The sequence below is a fragment of the Aythya fuligula genome, chromosome 22, assembly GCF_009819795.1.
Source record: "Aythya fuligula isolate bAytFul2 chromosome 22, bAytFul2.pri, whole genome shotgun sequence".
NCBI classification, from domain to species: domain Eukaryota; kingdom Metazoa; phylum Chordata; class Aves; order Anseriformes; family Anatidae; genus Aythya; species Aythya fuligula.
In genome coordinates, this window is record NC_045580.1 from 1,761,330 (window position 1) to 1,778,514 (window position 17,185).

Here is a 17,185-nt window from a genome sequence, read left to right on the forward strand (position 1 = left end):
GCTGGTGAGAAGCCAAAATCTGGACATAGGCTGGATGAGGTCCAGGCTTTATGTGTGATTTCAAGGTCATTGAAGGAGCTGTGAGGTTTTTAAGGGGTTGCTGAACTCTAGCAGAGGTATAGCTATAAATTAATTGACTTTTTGTCTGTATTTTACTATGAAATGGTTGCTGTGAACCATGGGAAGTTGACAAAGTTGAACACATTCAAATTCAGACTAGCTACCTGCTCAGGGGTGGTGTTTGCTACCATAAATACACATGCAGAGGTTTCCTATTTCCTTATAGTAAAATCCACCCACCCCCCGGGCACCATGGTTTCATTCTGCAAATATTTTGCAGTGCAAATTTCCTGGTAGACAAGGAACACCAGCAACAGGCAGCAGAGCATTCGCTAAGGGCACATTTCATTTTCAGAGTCAGGTTTCTGCCACAGTAGCTAAACAGCCCTCTGAAATGAGGGCAGCCGTGGGATTTACAAACCCCGTCTAGAAATTGGAGTTTCATTGTCAATGGAAGAGCAACCCAAATTTTTGCACAGCATTTTTGGTGCTGCATTTACATTTTTTGGACATCCTGTTTGCTCGTTTGTTTGTTTCATAAACTTGCTCAGGAGAGACAGCACCTCCCCAGCTAAATAATTTGATACATTTCTGGGCCCTCCACATCACACTCATTTTCCTCCCATTTATTGTTCATTCTCCCTTTCAGGTGCAGGGTTTTGGGAGTAAACCTAAAGACCCCTGTGTGTCTGCAGCAGGGATGATGTAAAAGGGTCCTGATCCTTAACCCATTTTATTCTGATTTATTCCAGGCTCACAGGACCAGAGTTAAAACAGCAGCAGGCTCCTAGAGCATCCATGAAGCCATTTAATGGAGGCGCTATGTAGCTGGAGCAGAGAAATGCCTGCAGCTTGGCTTTTCTCTATGGAAAATGTGAATCGCCCACCTGAAGGAACATGCACGGCTCGGGCATCCAACCCCAGTGCCGCAGCAGCTGTCAGGACGAGATGCTGATAAAATCAGCGGGGAGAGGATGCCTGCAGGATGCTTCCTTCCTCCCCTGACTCCAGCAGCACACACCTCTAGAAGAGGGGCGTGAAGATGAATCAACAGGGCATTATTTTTACCAGAAGACACCTGTTTAAACAACAGCACAAGATGGGGTGAGTGAATAGATTTGGTTTTAATAAATGCCCCACTTGAAAAGAAAAAAAAAAATGTGCCAGGGGATAGCTAGACAGTGCTTCTAACTGCAAAGTCATTTATGAAATGCAGTGGGTATATTTAAAAATGTGCCCAGACAGTAAGACTCAGCTTTCTCACTACAAATTCCCTGCGGCAGGTGTATTTGCTGCTGGTGATGTAAGTACCTGTGCTGCTCCATAAAAGTGAGTTAAACCGAGGGCTGGCAGGGCTATAGCACAGAAGGCTCTGTCAGTGCTTCTGTTACAAATAGCGATAATAATGCTTACCTCTCTCCCAAGGGTGTCGTGGGGGTTAATTATTTAACATTTGTAAAGCACTTGCAGGGCTGGAGATGAAAGTGGAAAGTATTATTAAGAATAAACTACATTTTATAGGAGGTCTGGTCAGAAAATTGCGTTCGGAGTTGAAATATGGGTTATGATCGCGGATCCCTGGAGGAGCATCTATCACAACCTGGGACGCAGGGAAAATGAAGTATGCAGAAGCAGTGAAGCTGTTTGGTGGGTCCCCCCTCCATGTCCCAGCATTTTGGGGGGCTGCAAAGGGGGAAGGCATGGGGTGGAAGGGGGTGACGCCCTATGCACCCTGCACAGGGAGAGCGATGCAGGGGGAGGGTCTGAAGAAGGATATTTGATACTTGGGATGATTAAAGAAGTAGAGATTTGGGGTTAAAGATTCCAGCTGGAGCGTGGAGCCAGCGGGGCGAGGCGCGGGCAGGGCTGTGGGGCGGAGCACGGCTCACCTGGGTGCAGGTGCGGCTGGAGCGGCCGGCAGGTACCGAGGGGTGGCTGCGGGAAGGGGCTTCGTGGGGGAAAATGCGGTGGGAGATGGGGTGGGCAAACACACCCTGTCTCCTTTTTGGAATGGGGCCTCATGTTGCGTGGCTGGGAAGCCCCATGGATTGGGTTTCCAGGTGGGGTGGGGTGGGGGACCCCCAAATTCGGTGTCTGGACCAAAGCCATGAGGAGGGAGGTGAGGGGTTGGGGTGGGTGAGTCTGGACCCACTCCCCTCGGGTGAGTGATGTGGAAGGGGGGCTCTGCACACTGGGGTGTCCCACTGTAACAGGGTGCAGTGGGGTGGGGGAGGCAGGGACTTGCTTCTGCTGCCTCTGCCAGGATGGGCCGTGGTGGTGGGAGTTGGTAGCAGTGCTGTCTGGGGAGAAAGTTGGAAATTAAACAAGATACCAGGGGGCTGAGGCAGCAGAGGTGAGAGAGGGGCAGCCCAGGGGTCCCCAAAAGGCCCCGTGCACCTCGCTGGGCAGCCTGCATGAAGCCCTCCCTGGCTGCTTGCTCTGCTCCCAGCCAAAAGAAACACAAAGGCTCTGTCCAAGAACTGGACCGAAATCGCCCTACGTGCGCTGAAGCAGAAAGTCTTCCCCCACCCTCCTCTCCCTGCAGAACTGCCCTGAACAGTCTTTTTTAGTACCTGAAAACGGGGCAGGTGAGGAGGAAATGAGTCCGGGCACTGCCCTTCTCCGCAGCTGGTGCCTCCCTCAGCAGGACGCTGCTGCAGGTTTCTTCCTTCTTCCTAGCAGCACGTCACCAAATCTAACAACGTTTTGGTGTGAGCAGGGCAGTTCCAGAGCTTTAAGTCAGGCAGCCGCAGGTATCCAATAAACCGAGGCACACCAGCACCGCGCAGCAAGCAGACCTGAGGTGTTTAAGGTGATTAATTGGCTGTGCCTTGAATATATTGAAACTGAAACAGTCTCTTTAATAGTTTTTTTGGGGGAAAGCTTTTTCCTTGAGGGTTGTCAAAGGCAGCTGTCAGCCTGTGTCATATGGCGGGTTTGCCCAAAATATCCCCTGGGGAGCCCAGGCGAGGCAAGGGGGCTCCTTCCTCTGGGCAAGGGATGCTCGTTAGGGCAGGGCTCCCCACGATAAATGGCAGGGGAGGAAGAACAGGGGATGAGGAGTAGGGAGCAGCCACAGATTAGTTGTTAAAGAGACTGCAGCAAACGCCAGCTTTGGGACAATTTTAGGATGTGCAATTGTCTTGTCTTCAGAAAATACGGACTTTGCGGCATTTCTGGTGGCAGCAATGCCAGTTTGGGGTCACGGCTGTGTGCTGGTGCCCATGAGGTAATAGGGGCTTGTAGAGTCAGGGCGATTTCATCACCATGCGTCACGGAGCAGGCGAGACCTTGGCAAGGCAAGTCCTGCAGCAACCTCCACCTTCAGAAAGCACTTTAATCTCTAACGCAGAGGCCAAGAAAAATAGCTTTTAGGATGGTAACACACATTTCCCAAAAGAGATCATTTTTAAAGTCAGACCCTGTTTCCTTAAAAGCACAAATAAGCAAATGCACATAGTAAAGAGAAGCAAAAGATGACAAAGCGCCTGCTCCGAGCCTGTGTAATTAAGATGGCTTCGGGTAATTTGTTTTATTGCTCAGCTTTTTCTGCTGGGCTGTAGCTGAGCTGGAGGGAGGTCGCTGCTCTGGGGTCCTGGGCTCACACCCCTCACCGCAGCCACTCTGGTGGGGTAAAATTGAGCACACCCAAACCAGACAGTGGCACAGAAGAAGGTCAGCAGAGGCAGGGCAGCAACAGGGAGCACAACATCCTCCTCTCCTTTTGGTCTCTCTCTCCCCGTGTCTCTTTTCATTAAGGTCTGTTTTGTCTGTTACACAGACCACTCCGGAAGCTTTCATCAGTTTGAACTTCCAGGTTTAATTTTCCCACTGCAAACCTAATGGCAAGCCAATGTGTTAGGATGAGCTTGATCTATCTCATGCCTCCATCCAATGCTTCTGTGCAAGCTCCAGCAATGGAAGGTCCTTCAGCTGTTCCCCCGCAATTGGGCCCATCAGGTTCCAATGCTGCTGCTGATTTTTAACCTAAGACAAAACCCCAAAAATATCTTTTATAGGCAGAAAAGTTGCTTTCTTAGTTTTGCGGAAGCAGCTGGGCTTGGGAATATTAGTAACAAAAAATAAGTTGGTTCAACGTCACCAACACTGCCCAATGTGGATAGAGGCAGAAATACAAGAAAACCCAGTGATAATGGGATAAAATGGCTCAGCGTGGGGTTTCAGGCTGACATTACTGCATTAGGGATCTAGCTCCTAGGGGAGCTAATGGAAGTGCTGCTCTCGTTAGAAGTGCCCCTGGGTCTGTACAAACAGGACTGAGCTGGTAACAGCATGGGGCAGAGCACAGACAGCAGGTGGCCAGGACATGAGATAGGGGAACTTCCATTTGTACATATACCTGACATCTCCTGGGTGTCATCTTTGCAATTTTTCTGTCTGCAATGGTATAGCTATATCACTGCCACAGCTGCTTCTCCAGGCTCCTCATTGCTGGACCATTTCTTTCCCGCCCAGCCTTTTGTTTGGTTGGTTGGTTGTTTTTTTGTTTGTTTGTTTGTTTGTTTTTTTCTTTCTTTTTCTTTTTTTCTGGTAGATCAGGATGTGGGGTTATGTTGAATCCAACACAAACCAATGTGATGCACAGGGAGAATGTGGGGGTGGGAACTGAGCTGACAGAGGATGGTTTTTGGCCAAAGCACTTCAGCTGCTGTTGGTCTCTAGGTCTGGGCTCAATGCCCTCCTGCACTCTCAGATTCAGTACAAGGAGGCCAAAACCACCTCAAGAGGGTCAGAAATAGCTGCATTACTTCCAGACATGCACCTCAGTGGCATTTCCCAGCTGGGATCCAGACCGAGCTCAGCCTTTTTGTGAGCGAGGACATTTCTCTTCTTTACTGAGTCAGCATTTCCCCCGGGAATGCCCCTGTCACACGAACACGCTCTGAAAGCCATGCAGCAGGTCCCCCAGAGAGCCAAACAGCTCTGCTGGCTCTGAACTGTCTGATTTGTGGAGGTTGAAGGGCAGAGTTCATTGCATGGGTGATGGCTGTGAGCTGTTTCCAATCGCGAACTTCAGACTGTAATTTCCAAGCTGGGGACATGGAAGCAGTGCCCTGAGCAAGTTGTTATCAATGCAGTAATAAAACCTTTGCAAAACAACAACAAGGAAAGGAAAGGAAAGGAAAGGAAAGGAAAGGAAAGGAAAGGAAAGGAAAGGAAAGGAAAGGAAAGGAAAGGAAAGGAAAGGAAAGGAAAGGAAAGGAAAGGAAAGGAAAGGAAAGGAAAGGAAAGGAAAGGAAAGGAAAGGAAAGGAAAGGAGAAGAGAAGAGAAGAGAAGAGAAGAGAAGAGAAGAGAAGAGAAGAGAAGAGAAGAGAAGAGAAGAGAAGAGAAGAGAAGAGAAGAGAAGAGAAGAGAAGAGAAGAGAAGAGAAGAGAAGAGAAGAGAAGAGAAGAGAAGAGAAGAGAAGAGAAGAGAAGAGAAGAGAAGAGAAGAGAAGAGAAGAGAAGAGAAGAGAAGAGAAGAGAAGAGAAGAGAAGCACACTCAAAATGTTAGAGCAAACAAGGCAAACCCTAGAGGTCCTGGGGCTGGCTGAAAAGAGACTGGGGCTGTCACAGGGAGGTGGAAGGAGGAGACAAAAGTCTGCCCCAGCTCCTCACTATCCTCCAGACTGCACCAAATGCCTTCCTGGGTGATTTGGTGCATTAGCTCTAAAACAAAAAGAAACCAACTCCTTTGGGAGGTGATAAGAGCAGATGAAAGAGTAAATCATTAAGCCAGCTCAGTGCACGGCATTGTAATAAACAGGCAGTGGGGCAAAGAGCATTAATTACATGGGAGCAGGGACGCGGGTGCGCTATCAAGTGTACAGATCAGATGAGTAGGAAACATGGCAAAGTCACGCCTTGCAGTGATGCCCTGTGGCAGCAGTTGCTGGTACCAACCCTGGAACCAGCTGTGTCTTCGGCTTTTTGATTTTTTCCCTAACACAGGGGATCACAGGCACAGCCTCACTACATTTGGAGTGAGGATAAACAGGAGCCGCTTTCTCTGGGGTGCTCAGGGTTGAAATCAGAGCTGTTGGGTTTTTCTCATGCTTTTCTTCATCCTACAAATGGGTTGTGTGTTTAACACCTAAAAGTAACCTTTAAGCTTCCCTGCTTTGACTGATCACTGTATCTTTTAGGTAATCACATTCTGACTGCATTGGACTCATGTGGGAAACCCTCAGGTCCTATTAAACACCGACCTTTAAAATATAACTGCTGGAGCTGGCTCATGGAGTTAAATATTTGACATGTGGGGTAGCATTGTAACATGGTAATTATAGCATTACTGCAGTACGGCTGTAGGACTGTCTTGTCATGGTATTCTGCTAGGGGTTTAGTTATGTTAGGGGTTTAGTTATATTATTCTGATATAATACCTTTGCATGTATGTGATGTGTCTCGCTGCTCACCCAGAAAATACAGACTGTTCAGCCACCTCCCCTGCTCAGGCATGTCACTCCCTTTGTCAGAGGGATACAGGTAGATGTTCTGATTCCTCCTTCAAAGGTCAAAAGAGGCTATTGTATTAAGCTACTGGACTGTGCCAGCAGTGCTGGTAAACAGCGCCTTGCTTTGATTTCATGTTTAATTACCCAATGCACCCATTGTCAATAAATCCTTGCTTTTAAGTCATGAAATAAGGCAGAGCCTTGCAGTGCTCCTACAAGCTGCCTGCAAAGCTGCTCTCAAATGCAGTAGGAAATCATGTTTTCATGCACAGCATTTCCACCCAAGCATTAAGTCCCCTCCTCATTTTTATTTTTTTTTTTTTTCAGGAAAAGGTTGTAGGCATTTGGTGAAGGTAGGACCGTGGCACAAGGTGCAGTCACGGTTGTGCAGGCAGCTGCACACACCAGGGTGGTGTTTGTGCCAGAAGGCGACGTTTGCTTGCCTCAAGGTGATGCATCAGCTGATTTGTTTAAAGCAGCTCTCACCTGGCAGCAGCAGGTCTGACCCAGCCTGGCAGATTTTCCTGCCCCAGGACAGCTGCCTGCAGGAGATACTGTCTGCACATGGCCAGGACCCAGCAGCTTGGGCTCAACAGAGCAAAACAGGGTGTCTTCAGGACAAACTGACCCCAAAATGGGGATGAAAAAAGCCTAAGCAACAACTTGTGCCTCTCAAAGGCCAACAGCAGCAAGCTGTTTTCAACCTCATCCCCAAATTGTCCTTTATGGCAGGAAACAGCAGGAGAAGGGTGTGTTTTGCTCTATCATACCAACAGGGGGGGGAATGAAGCCCAAATGCAGCCGGGGGAAGCAAACCAAGGTGGTGGGTGTATGGGCAGGTTCAGCACGAAGATACGCAGCCCCTCGCTGTTCCAATGGGTTGCATCTGTGCCACGAGTGAGCCGGTGTTGCTGCAGCTCGGCATGGGTGGGAGCACTACTGAGCAGAGGAGGAGCTGCTCAGCACCGCCAGACACAGCTTTTGCTATCAATTAAAAACTCCTAATTGACCAGCCCGACACAACCGACCTATAGCCGTGCCAAGGCAGGCCCCTGAACATATGCTCGAGCCCACATCAAAGAGCTAATCGTTTCTGCACCTAATTAAGCAAAGCAGCAAATGGTAAACAGGAGCTGGCTGAGTTTTAATTGCTGCAATTCTCCTAGGAAACGGATCCCCCGACTCTCCTGCAACCCCTGCACGTGTGTGCCAGCACCAAGGGGTGCGGAGGTTCAAGCAGAGGTGCTGAGCAGCTCAGGTGGGATCCCCGCTGCAAATCCCAGCTTGGTGATGCTCTGGGAGGAAGCAGTGATGCAGAGAGAAAGTTGTTTGGGGTTTGGGAGCATTTCTGAAGTTGTTTTTAACAAAATCCTTTGGCTTTGCAAAATCAATGCATCTGGGCTGAAACAATTCCAGGAATTTTAAACATTTTTGCTTAGAGCACACCGCTCCTGTGGCTGTTCAAATTCTTCTGTAGGAGCTGAACAAGCCCACTGGTGGTTCCCTTGCCCCCAGCTATAGCTTTCCCAGTGTGTTATCTCTCCTGCCTGGTCCTATAAACCTGACCCTGTCCAGGTCTGCAGGGGATGCTCTTGCTCAAACCCCCTGAGGGTTAGGAAGAGCAGGAGCTGCTGCTGGGAGGGATGAAGCCCACTTTGGGCCCTCTGGGAGCTGCAAGATTCAGGCTGCTGGGATGCCAGATTGCAGCAGACATGGGGCTCTGCTAAATGAGTCTGGGCTCCGGCTCTTCCAGTCCTCTCCAAAAGGCAAAGGGAAAAAATCCTCCATTTTTTTCCATAGTGTTACATCAAACCCTGGTGTGATTTGTGTAATGATATTGTTTTTCTTTGCCTTTTAGTTGGAGGACATTGTCAGGATGGCAAACTTCAAGGGTCATGCGCTTCCAGGCAGTTTCTTCCTGCTCTTTGGGCTCTGGTGGTCTGTGAAATACCCACTGAGGCATCTCAGCCAGAAAGCAAGCAAGAAGTCCCAAAGGAATTACTGCTTCCAGCGTGTGGATGCCATTGAAGGAGCAGTCAAAATCATCTTTGCTCTAATAGGTAAGGGTTATATCAGAGTAGCTGTGTTGGTAGCTTGCCAGCCTGTAGTGATGGCTGTGCTCTTACTCCATAAGAGATGGCCCTTACTCCAGAGAAACTGGCCCAGATGTGGAAGGATGCATCTCCTTAATGGTCTTGGTCTCTAATAGAGTTTGATGAAAAAAAAGAAAAAAGAAAAAACCAAACAAATCTCACACTGCTTCCCAAGGACCAGCTACCATTAATCCAGGGAGTCCTGATTTTTATATCCAGTCCTTTCTCCCTACCCCTAAATCTTCAGCTCTTGCCTTCAGAGAGCCCCCGCAGCAGTGAGTGGCATCAATCATCAGAAGCACAATGGTGTGATCTTGTGTGTCTGAGCAGGGATGCTGGCAGAGCAGTTTGTCCCGGACGGTCCTCACATGTACCTCTACAGTGGGGAGAAACGTGACTGGGTGAAACTGATGAACTGGCAGCACACCACCATGTACCTCTTCTATGGGCTCTCCGGGGCAGTGGATGTCCTCACCTACCTGTTCAACACCGTGCCGCGGGGTCTGGACCGCCTCATGCTCTCTGTGGCTGTGTTCGTCGAAGGTCGGTAGCAGACGGCACTGAATTTGGGGAGGGGTCTTGGAGGGTGAGTCAGAGCAGGACCAAAATTTGCCAGACTGAGATATTGCTCTGGACACCCCCAGAGAGGACACATTTTAGGTCTGATATATTATTGAAGGATTGTCTGTATCAGGATGGGAAACACAGGCATCAATAGGTCCTGGCTTTGCCTGGCTTGGGGTTTCTGGGGTGAGAGCGGTACAAAGCAGAAGGCTGAGTTCCCTTGTTATGATGAATGGCTGGTGGATGCAGCATCTATCTGACATCCACAGAGCTGTTTGTGTGCCCTGCATTCCCCCGAGAGCCATTAATTGTGCTGCAGGCATCGTCATTCTCATCTGCTTGCGCTGCACGTGGCAAATTCAAGTGACTTATTCTGGCTTCAGCACATCATGAATATCATTTTATCTTCAGACTGTCTTGCAAGTTGTGAGCCAGGATTTCAGACCTCTTGACTCACACAGGGCAGGAAGAAGGCACTAGGAAATGAAGTCCTTGCTTTTATTGAAAACCCCTTAACCAAAGCATGTCTCCTGGTATTTTCTTTTCCCTTGTCCAAGTGGTCTTTGAAATAGCAGCACGGACAGTTCAATGGGTAAAGTCTGGCATGTAAGAAAAGGAAATAGATCTTGGAGGGGGCCTGGGTGCTGTCTGTGGCATGCCACTCATTTCCATGTGACATTAAGAAATTATTTCACTTCCTTGTCCTTCAAGCTTGCTAATTGCTCACATTTCCCATCTGATAAAGCTCACCAAAATCTAAGTGGGACATGATTTGCTCTACCAGGGCTCTGTGATCTCGGTCATTGTGCTAAATGCTGCTCTAAGTGGGATACGTATTTTGGCAGGTTGTCTCTTCTATTACCACGTCCTTCACCGCCCCATGCTGGATCAGCATATCCATTCCCTCCTGCTCATCGCCATATTTTCAGGGGCCTGCAGCACCATGCTGGAGGTCTTCCTCTATGACAACATTGTCCTGGAGATGTTCAGAGCTGGTGTCACCATCATCCAGGGAACGTGGTTCTGGCAGGTCTGTTCTGGCTTCTATTGCAGAGCTGAGCACCGAGGTAGGAGAGCAATGGCAGAGAGGAAAAGCAGCTGTACATCATGTATCAATCACGTGTCTCTGAAGAATAATTTTGCAAGGCTCACTTCATAAATAGATCATAACCCAGAATGAGAATTTACTCAGCACAGGTCATCTCTGATGGCTGCTCCGGCTGAAATAGCTGTTTGTCTCGGCTTATTGCTTCTCTGGGGGAAAGAGAAGAGGCGAGTGCTCAGAGTAAGCAAGCAACATTTTGCAGTACCTAACAACCAAGTACTAATTGCTTAATGTGTCTAATGCACCCGGCAGCACTCCCTCTGGTTTAGTGGAAAGACACAATCCTCACCAAGCAATCAAATGGCTGAGTAAAAATTAGGCCACCTGATTGCCTTGGTAGGAGCTGGAAAGGCAAAGAAATCGAGTAGAGATAACCGTTCCCAGAACTAAATTGCCAAAATAAGTGGGAGTTCTCCTCCTGCTCACTCCCAGGGCTGCTCCACTGACTCAAACCACCCTTCTTCCAGAGGTTAAAAACCATGCTAAGCTTGTAAAACACTAAATTTGGAGTTTTTAAAGGTTGGGTAGGAGTCTGTGATCCAGATGGACAAACGTATTCAGATTTTGTGCAGAAGAAGAGATTCTGAAGGTGCAGGCTTGCTTGGTGTGGCTACAAAACTCCTGCAGAAGTTTCTCAAGCCCAGTTTGCTTCCAGAACATCTCTCTGAGATTGGAAAGCCCCATTTTCAGACCAGCTTGGGGTCATGCACCAAACTCATAGCCAGGCTGGACTTCAAGGCCAGGCAGAAAGATTTTCCCCATGGTAATGAACTGCTTCTTCCACCTAGATTGGGGTCGTGCTGTTCCAGCCATGGGGAGGTCCCATGTGGGATGAGAGCGACCACGACAACATCATGTTCCTCACCATGTGCTTCTTCTGGCACTGGGCAGCCGCTGTGGTCATCCTGGCCATAAACTACACTGTTGCGTACTGGTACGGCTGGGGCTCGGGGCTGGGCAGGAGCGGGGATGGGGACATCAGGAGAGGGATGTGCAATGAGCAGCCTGTCCTGGAGTACAAAGTCACAGCTGAATAAGCATCCTGTGGCTCCCGCAAGTTTTAGAGCGTGGCGACAAGCGTGCATTTTGTTTGATGAGTGTACAGAATGCAAAATAGGGGCAGCAAGAGGCACGGGCATTAAAGACAGAGAAGGCAAATAAGTCCCTGAGCTGCTCCTGCAAGTCATGCACTGCTTCTGCTCTGCACTGACAGCTGAAAGACGGCTTTTAATTCGATAGAGAAATCAAATCATTACCAGGATGCCCGACACTTGGCCCATCTTTGTCCTTTCCCTTGCAAGGATTTCCAAGCATTTGACACTCATTAAGTTATTAGCAGTACAAAAAAGAAAACCAGCTTTTTAGGACCTCTGCAACAACTTATCTCCCTCTGTGTGCTCATACAAGTATACTTTGCTGCCCTGAGCAGTCTGGGAGTTTGGCTAATGGTGATTTCTCACTCATGTGTTCCAGCTGCATCCAGAGGTGCAGGAGAGACTGCAGCGAGCCCTACATTGGCCTCGGACTCCGGAAGCAAAAGTGTGACATGAGCTCCCAGGCTGCTTTCTTAAACGGATCAGATGAAGAGTGAGGAGGGTGCACTCTCCTTCTCCAAATATGTGAAGAATCAGTTTTTCAGAAGAAAGACAAAACCAAAATCTAATGAAATATTTATGTTTGGGGAGAGTGGAGAGGTGCCACCATTCTGCTCTTGGAAAGCCTGTTGTGTGCATGGGTGGTAGCTGTCCCAACCTGTACCCAAATGTCACCATCACTGTCCACAGTGACTTTTAGCTACAAAATGAAGTGCAGAAGTTCAACATTATGAGATCATTTTGTCCTGTGGGTTCCCATGTGTGTCTCCATAGTGAAGGATGGCATCCTTTGGCCGGGTGACTCTTCTAAGCTCATGCTGGCCTGACCTGCTGTGACTGAAGGCAGGGAAGGTCCAGGCTGGGGTCAGGTCTTCCAACACCTCATCACCAAAATGTCATCCCAAGGAAGAAGAGCAAAGGAGTGATGAATGCGGGATTATGTCAAATTTGCAACATCACAGCTGGATTGAACACAATACAAATTTTATTACCAAAGCTTTGAACTAAAGACACATTTTAAATAGTTTTATATTCACTTAAAATCTTAAAGAGTGAATAAACGTGAATTAAAAACCCTCGTTGAGCTGATATCCTTAAGTTTAAGTCTTATAAATTATAGAGTGTGCAATAATGGCTTAGACAAATCCAGCTCTCAGACCTGCAAAGCCTGGAGGCCTGCAAGACACATGGCTGAGCAGCCAGGATTCATGAGACGTCCCACTTTTCCACTGAACAAAACCCCCTCGGCTGGGAAAGTGAGATGGAACAGGCACACTTTTCATTTTCAGCCTGCCTTTGCCAGATAATTACTTGCAAAAACATCACTTTGTAGATAAGAGGAAGATGTGCCAATAGTGAGTATAAAGATTAAGAAATATATATAAAATAAACACCAGTAGAAGCTGAGTTACAGCTGTTCGGGTCTCAAACCCTGGGGCTAGGAGGATGCTCTGCATTGAAGTCTTCTCAGTGTCAGGGGAATGGCAGCGGGGTTTGTGCTCCTGCACGTGGCTGAACCAAAAAGCAGCTGCCCCACTGCCCGCAGGTCCCAGCCCCTTTACTCTTGTGCACAGAGGTTGCTGCAGACAAAGGGGGCTACAGTCAGGATTTTATTGCTTTATAGCAGTGCTGTAAAGACTAGGTTTTCTTGAATGTCAGCTTCCCTGTATTTCCACCACTTTGGAGCAGGTTTATTTTGCAGCATTGGATATCGGGAGGTGCCAATAGGCTCAGTGCAAAGGGAATTAAGCGGCAGAGTAATCCGCCACTGTAAATCCATCTGATAAACACCATGCAATTAAGTCTCATGAATTGTAACTGATGAAGACAACAAGCATTTTGCAGATACTTATTCTGCTAAGAGGTGATTGGAATATTTTTTTTTTCTAAACTGTGCCAATTCCTCTTGCTGCTCTGATGAGACGTAACCCGGGGAGAGCATTTTGCAGCTGCTGACTCCTAGTGCACAGAGCAAGCCTTATTTGCAGGGTGACAAACTGAGCACCTAGAGTGCTCCAGGACAGAAAACAACCTTAATTGAAGAAATAAAATATAAATGATAATAAAAATAAAAAAAAAAAAAAAAAGTAGTGCTCTGAATTATTTTCTTAAAAAAAAAAAAAAAGACAATTAGAAAAAACATCATTCTTCCCATTAAATAGCCACATGAGGGCAGCACCAGGTGGCAGAGCTGGTGTTGGGCGTGCAGAAGCTGCTCCAGGCTGGCCGAGGTCACCCTCACCTTGCAGGCACCCTCCTCCTTTCCTCCTTGCCGTCCCCAAAAGCCGGAGGTTATTTCCATCAGAGGGGATGCAGCTGAAAGCTGACCTTGTGTTTTTTTTTCAAAGCACTCGTTGCTTTTAAGCATGAAGGTGGGAAAGGGTTTATTGAATTCTTCACAGCTCTGTTTGTTTGTCTTAATCAAGTTGCAGTCTCCTTTCCCTCTGAGATCTCCTCCAGCATTTTCTTGTCCCCTTGTCACCATGTGGCCACAAAACACTTTTCCCCTCTGTAGCACTGAGAGTCTGGAATAGCTTCTGTCTGCCTCATTAACTCCTGGTCCTACAAACATCCTAGGACTGTCAGTATAGTGCTTGCTAATTTGTTTTCTTTCTCTGGAGCACATTCTTTTCCAAGGTATGAAGGTCAGCAAAGGAGGAGAGATACAGCCTGTGGTTAAGTTAGAAAAAAATACAGGTGATGTTTGCTTTTTGAGGAACTTGTTTTTGGGTGAGAATTAACAATTTGTGTTTTAGCTAAGAAACATGTTTGTAAATAGCTTTGGAACCCAAAGAAGGGCATGAAGGTTGCTGGGCGCCGAGGGCACAGTAAGTGGTCCAGAGGTGGCTTATTATATAGTGAAGTGCAACCAAAAGCCATCCTCACATTCATTTCTTACATGACAGACACGCCAGGATAGTCCTAAATGGAGTACTACTTTTAACACAGCTTTACTACCAACCAGCATGTTTTTCACTATATAAATTGAATTACCAGCTAGCATCTTGAAACTATGTATGGGCAGGCTGGACCGAATGGCCATGCAGCTGGCGTGGACCTGGGCTATGTTTGTAGCCATATCAGTCTTTAAGAGGGCTGTAATGCCCTGGGAGATGTTTGGGGTGGTTTGGTTTTAGCCCTGCGTCACCACAGCCTGGTGCTGGTGGATGGTGTTGATCAGTGCAGGGCTCTGCCGGTGTTGCAGAAATAAGGAACCTGCCTGTTCAAGGCAGGAAGGTGCTGCTGGTTATCCCAAAGTGATACCTAGCCCTGTTTCTTCTGTGTTTCTCAGTTGTTCAGTTTCTCAGCACTGAGAGCCCCAGCACAGCCTGTCCATGAGCTGCTCATTTCATGGTTCTGACCAGAGATAGGATCTACCGCTGCCACCCTTCACGGCCACGTTTATGTAAGGCCAGAATGATAGCGTAGGAAGCAGAACAAGCCCTGCCTATGCTTTTACCACCTGCTTCACCTCCCCTGTTGCCTGTTTATGAAAGCCTGTCTTAGCATTCGTCATAATAATAATAATACTTTGCAATTCCCTAACAACCATCCATCTGCAGAGCCTGAGCTGCTGGCAAACCTTTAATTAGATTGTGCCTCCCACCACCCCCAGGAAGTAGGCAAACATTATCACATTTTTTCATTAGCACCAAGGCCGATGATGAACCTTCAGGGAGAGGATGTTGCAGTTACAGCCAAGAAAAAATAAAAAATGAAGTCAAATTCAGCTTGGTGTTGAGCTTGGGAACATCAGGGCAGCTGTGCGATTACTGGGACTATCCCATAATGTTCCCCCATATCCCAGTGGATTGTAGCTCAGCACAGTTCATTGGAGTGCATCTGTTCATGATAGCTGTGATAGCTGTGATAGCACCCATGCTGTGTGGCTGACCCTTTCTGTGGTCTGGGGGGGCTGCCATCATTTTGTCCCCTGTTCCCAAGCACTTCTCACAGCCTCATCCTCACCTTTTGTTGTGGGCATGCCTTAAAAGTCTGGAAACCCTTTTTCCCCAAGCATTTCATGCACTGCCAGCTTTTCCCAAAGTCTGCTTTGCTAACAGACTGGCAGGTACTTTATTTTGAGTTACCCTTTCACAGAAACCTTTCTCTGCTGGTTTTGCTCCTGGCTGGCTCTTTAACCTCCATGGCAAGGGACAGGCATGGTGCGGCTGGGCCTCATTTCTTCCCCTCTTCCCCCAGCTGCTGGCTCCCAGCTCCTCTTCTCCTGCAGTCCTGGGGGGCTTTGCTCCTGCTTGGTGACTGGCTTTGAGCTCAGCTGCTTTTTGGGATCCTGTTGTGTGGAGCTGGCTGTTAGCAGAAGGGAAAACCCAGACACAAACGGTGCTGCTGTGCTCTTCCAGTAACCTGCACGCTCCAGGTAAGCTTGCCTTGCTGTATTATTTTTGGGTGGATCCATAGGGAGGGCTGCTATGGGGGCTTAGGGAAAATGGCTGCATTTCTCTTAGTGCTCAGTCTTAGTGGACCCTGCAAGCTCCTGAAAGCTTGGCTTGGTGCTTGTACTTTGGCAGCCCCTCTGCTGCTGCAGGCTTCCCTGGGAATTAGGGATCCCCTTCCACATACACTTGGCTCCCACCGTGCATCTGTAGGACAAGCAGCTCCTGCAGGTGAGCACAGTGTCTGTTGCCCTGTCCCTGTTTGGATTTCTCCATCCTGCGAGCACTGAGTTGCCTCCTGTTGGAGGTGAGCAAGCCCTGGAGCTGCGTGCAGGAAGGGCTAGTGGCAGCGGTGCAGCACGGCAGCACACCAGCGGCTGCTTGCTTTTCTTCCTTCCTCCTGCTTGCTGCCACTGATAGGGAGATAATGCATGTAAACAAGCTTCTGGCTATGGCTCGGTGGCCTTTCTGGCTGCGCTGGAGAACAGCCCATCACCCTGGGGTAGGCTGGTTTGCCTCTTGCTCTTCCAGCCTCAGGGCTTCCCCGGGGTGCTGGCTCACGTGCGTGGCTCTTGCAGGGCTGAGCATTGGGCATGGCTCCTCCTGTACCCTGCTGGGGAGGTTTTTGGGTTCACAGGGGGTTACGTAAATGTTTGCAGCTTAGAGAATTACCAGAATGCAAATGCAGTGAGTGGCTGTAGATACCCAGGTCTGCTCCTTGAGCAGCGCTGCTCCTGCACCATAAACCCAGTGCTTCGAAGGGAGCTGGGGGCAGTGGGGGGATCGTTCGCCTCGAGGCACCTGCATTGCTCATCTGTGCGGCTGGTGAGGTGCTAAGGCTGGGCATGCAGGAATTTGAGGCATGCTTTGCAGGTCAGTAATGGTTTGTGGCTGCAGCTGCTTGGTGTTGGGCAGTGTTGTGTCAAGTAGGGAAAAAAAAAAAAAAAAAAGGAGTAAAATCAGGCTACTGTGTTCTGCCAACGCTTCTTTTGGGGGAAAGGGGCAATACTCCTCCTCCTCATCTGGAGATTGGAGAGATGGAGATTGAGCTCGCAAGGGCTCAGCTCTGGTTTGGGAACCCCTGACCCCAAACTTCTGCCTACAGGCATCTTACATAAGGCCAGACCCCATAAAGGGGTTACTGAGTCCAGTTCTGGGACCTCAGAACCCTTCCAGCAGGGCCTGGCCATGTCAGGCGATGCTGCATCCTTGTCTTTCCTTGGCTCTTTCCCCAGCGATCCAAAAAAAAATAGCATGATAAGTGAATATATGTGGTTGCCATGGGAACAGGAATTGGCTGCTCTTCCTGATTTTGTGGCAAACTCCAGGAGACTTCTTGTTAATAGCAGGCCGAGGTGCCTCTGGTTGTGAAAGCCGGTTGACTCAGTGCGCTTTGAGCTGTCCTGCAGGATG

General features: G+C 48.6%; 1 protein-coding gene across 1 annotated transcript; it reads left to right on the forward strand.

Moving 5' to 3' along the window:
* Nucleotides 1-1,121: 1,121 nt before the first annotated feature.
* On the forward strand, nucleotides 1,122-11,872 carry LOC116497929 (transmembrane protein 45B-like). Its single transcript, XM_032201992.1, has 6 exons — nucleotides 1,122-1,164; nucleotides 8,378-8,579; nucleotides 8,943-9,155; nucleotides 10,022-10,206; nucleotides 11,070-11,212; nucleotides 11,749-11,872. Exons 2-6 carry the CDS (start codon nucleotides 8,396-8,398, stop codon nucleotides 11,870-11,872), a joined length of 849 nt encoding a protein of 282 aa, XP_032057883.1. The 5' UTR covers nucleotides 1,122-1,164; nucleotides 8,378-8,395.
* The last annotated feature ends 5,313 nt before the right edge of the window (nucleotides 11,873-17,185 follow it).

What these genes read in the sequence shown, in the direction of transcription:
- LOC116497929 (XM_032201992.1), top strand. Translation starts at nt 8,396, where the DNA reads ATGGCAAACTTCAAGGGTCATGCGCTTCCAGGCAGTTTCTTCCTGCTC. An exon ending in TGTGGCTGTGTTCGTCGAAG is followed by an intron (nt 9,156 to 10,021) that starts GTCGGTAGCAGA and finishes GTATTTTGGCAG; the next exon opens with GTTGTCTCTTCTATTACCAC. An exon ending in AGGGAACGTGGTTCTGGCAG is followed by an intron (nt 10,207 to 11,069) that starts GTCTGTTCTGGC and finishes TCTTCCACCTAG; the next exon opens with ATTGGGGTCGTGCTGTTCCA.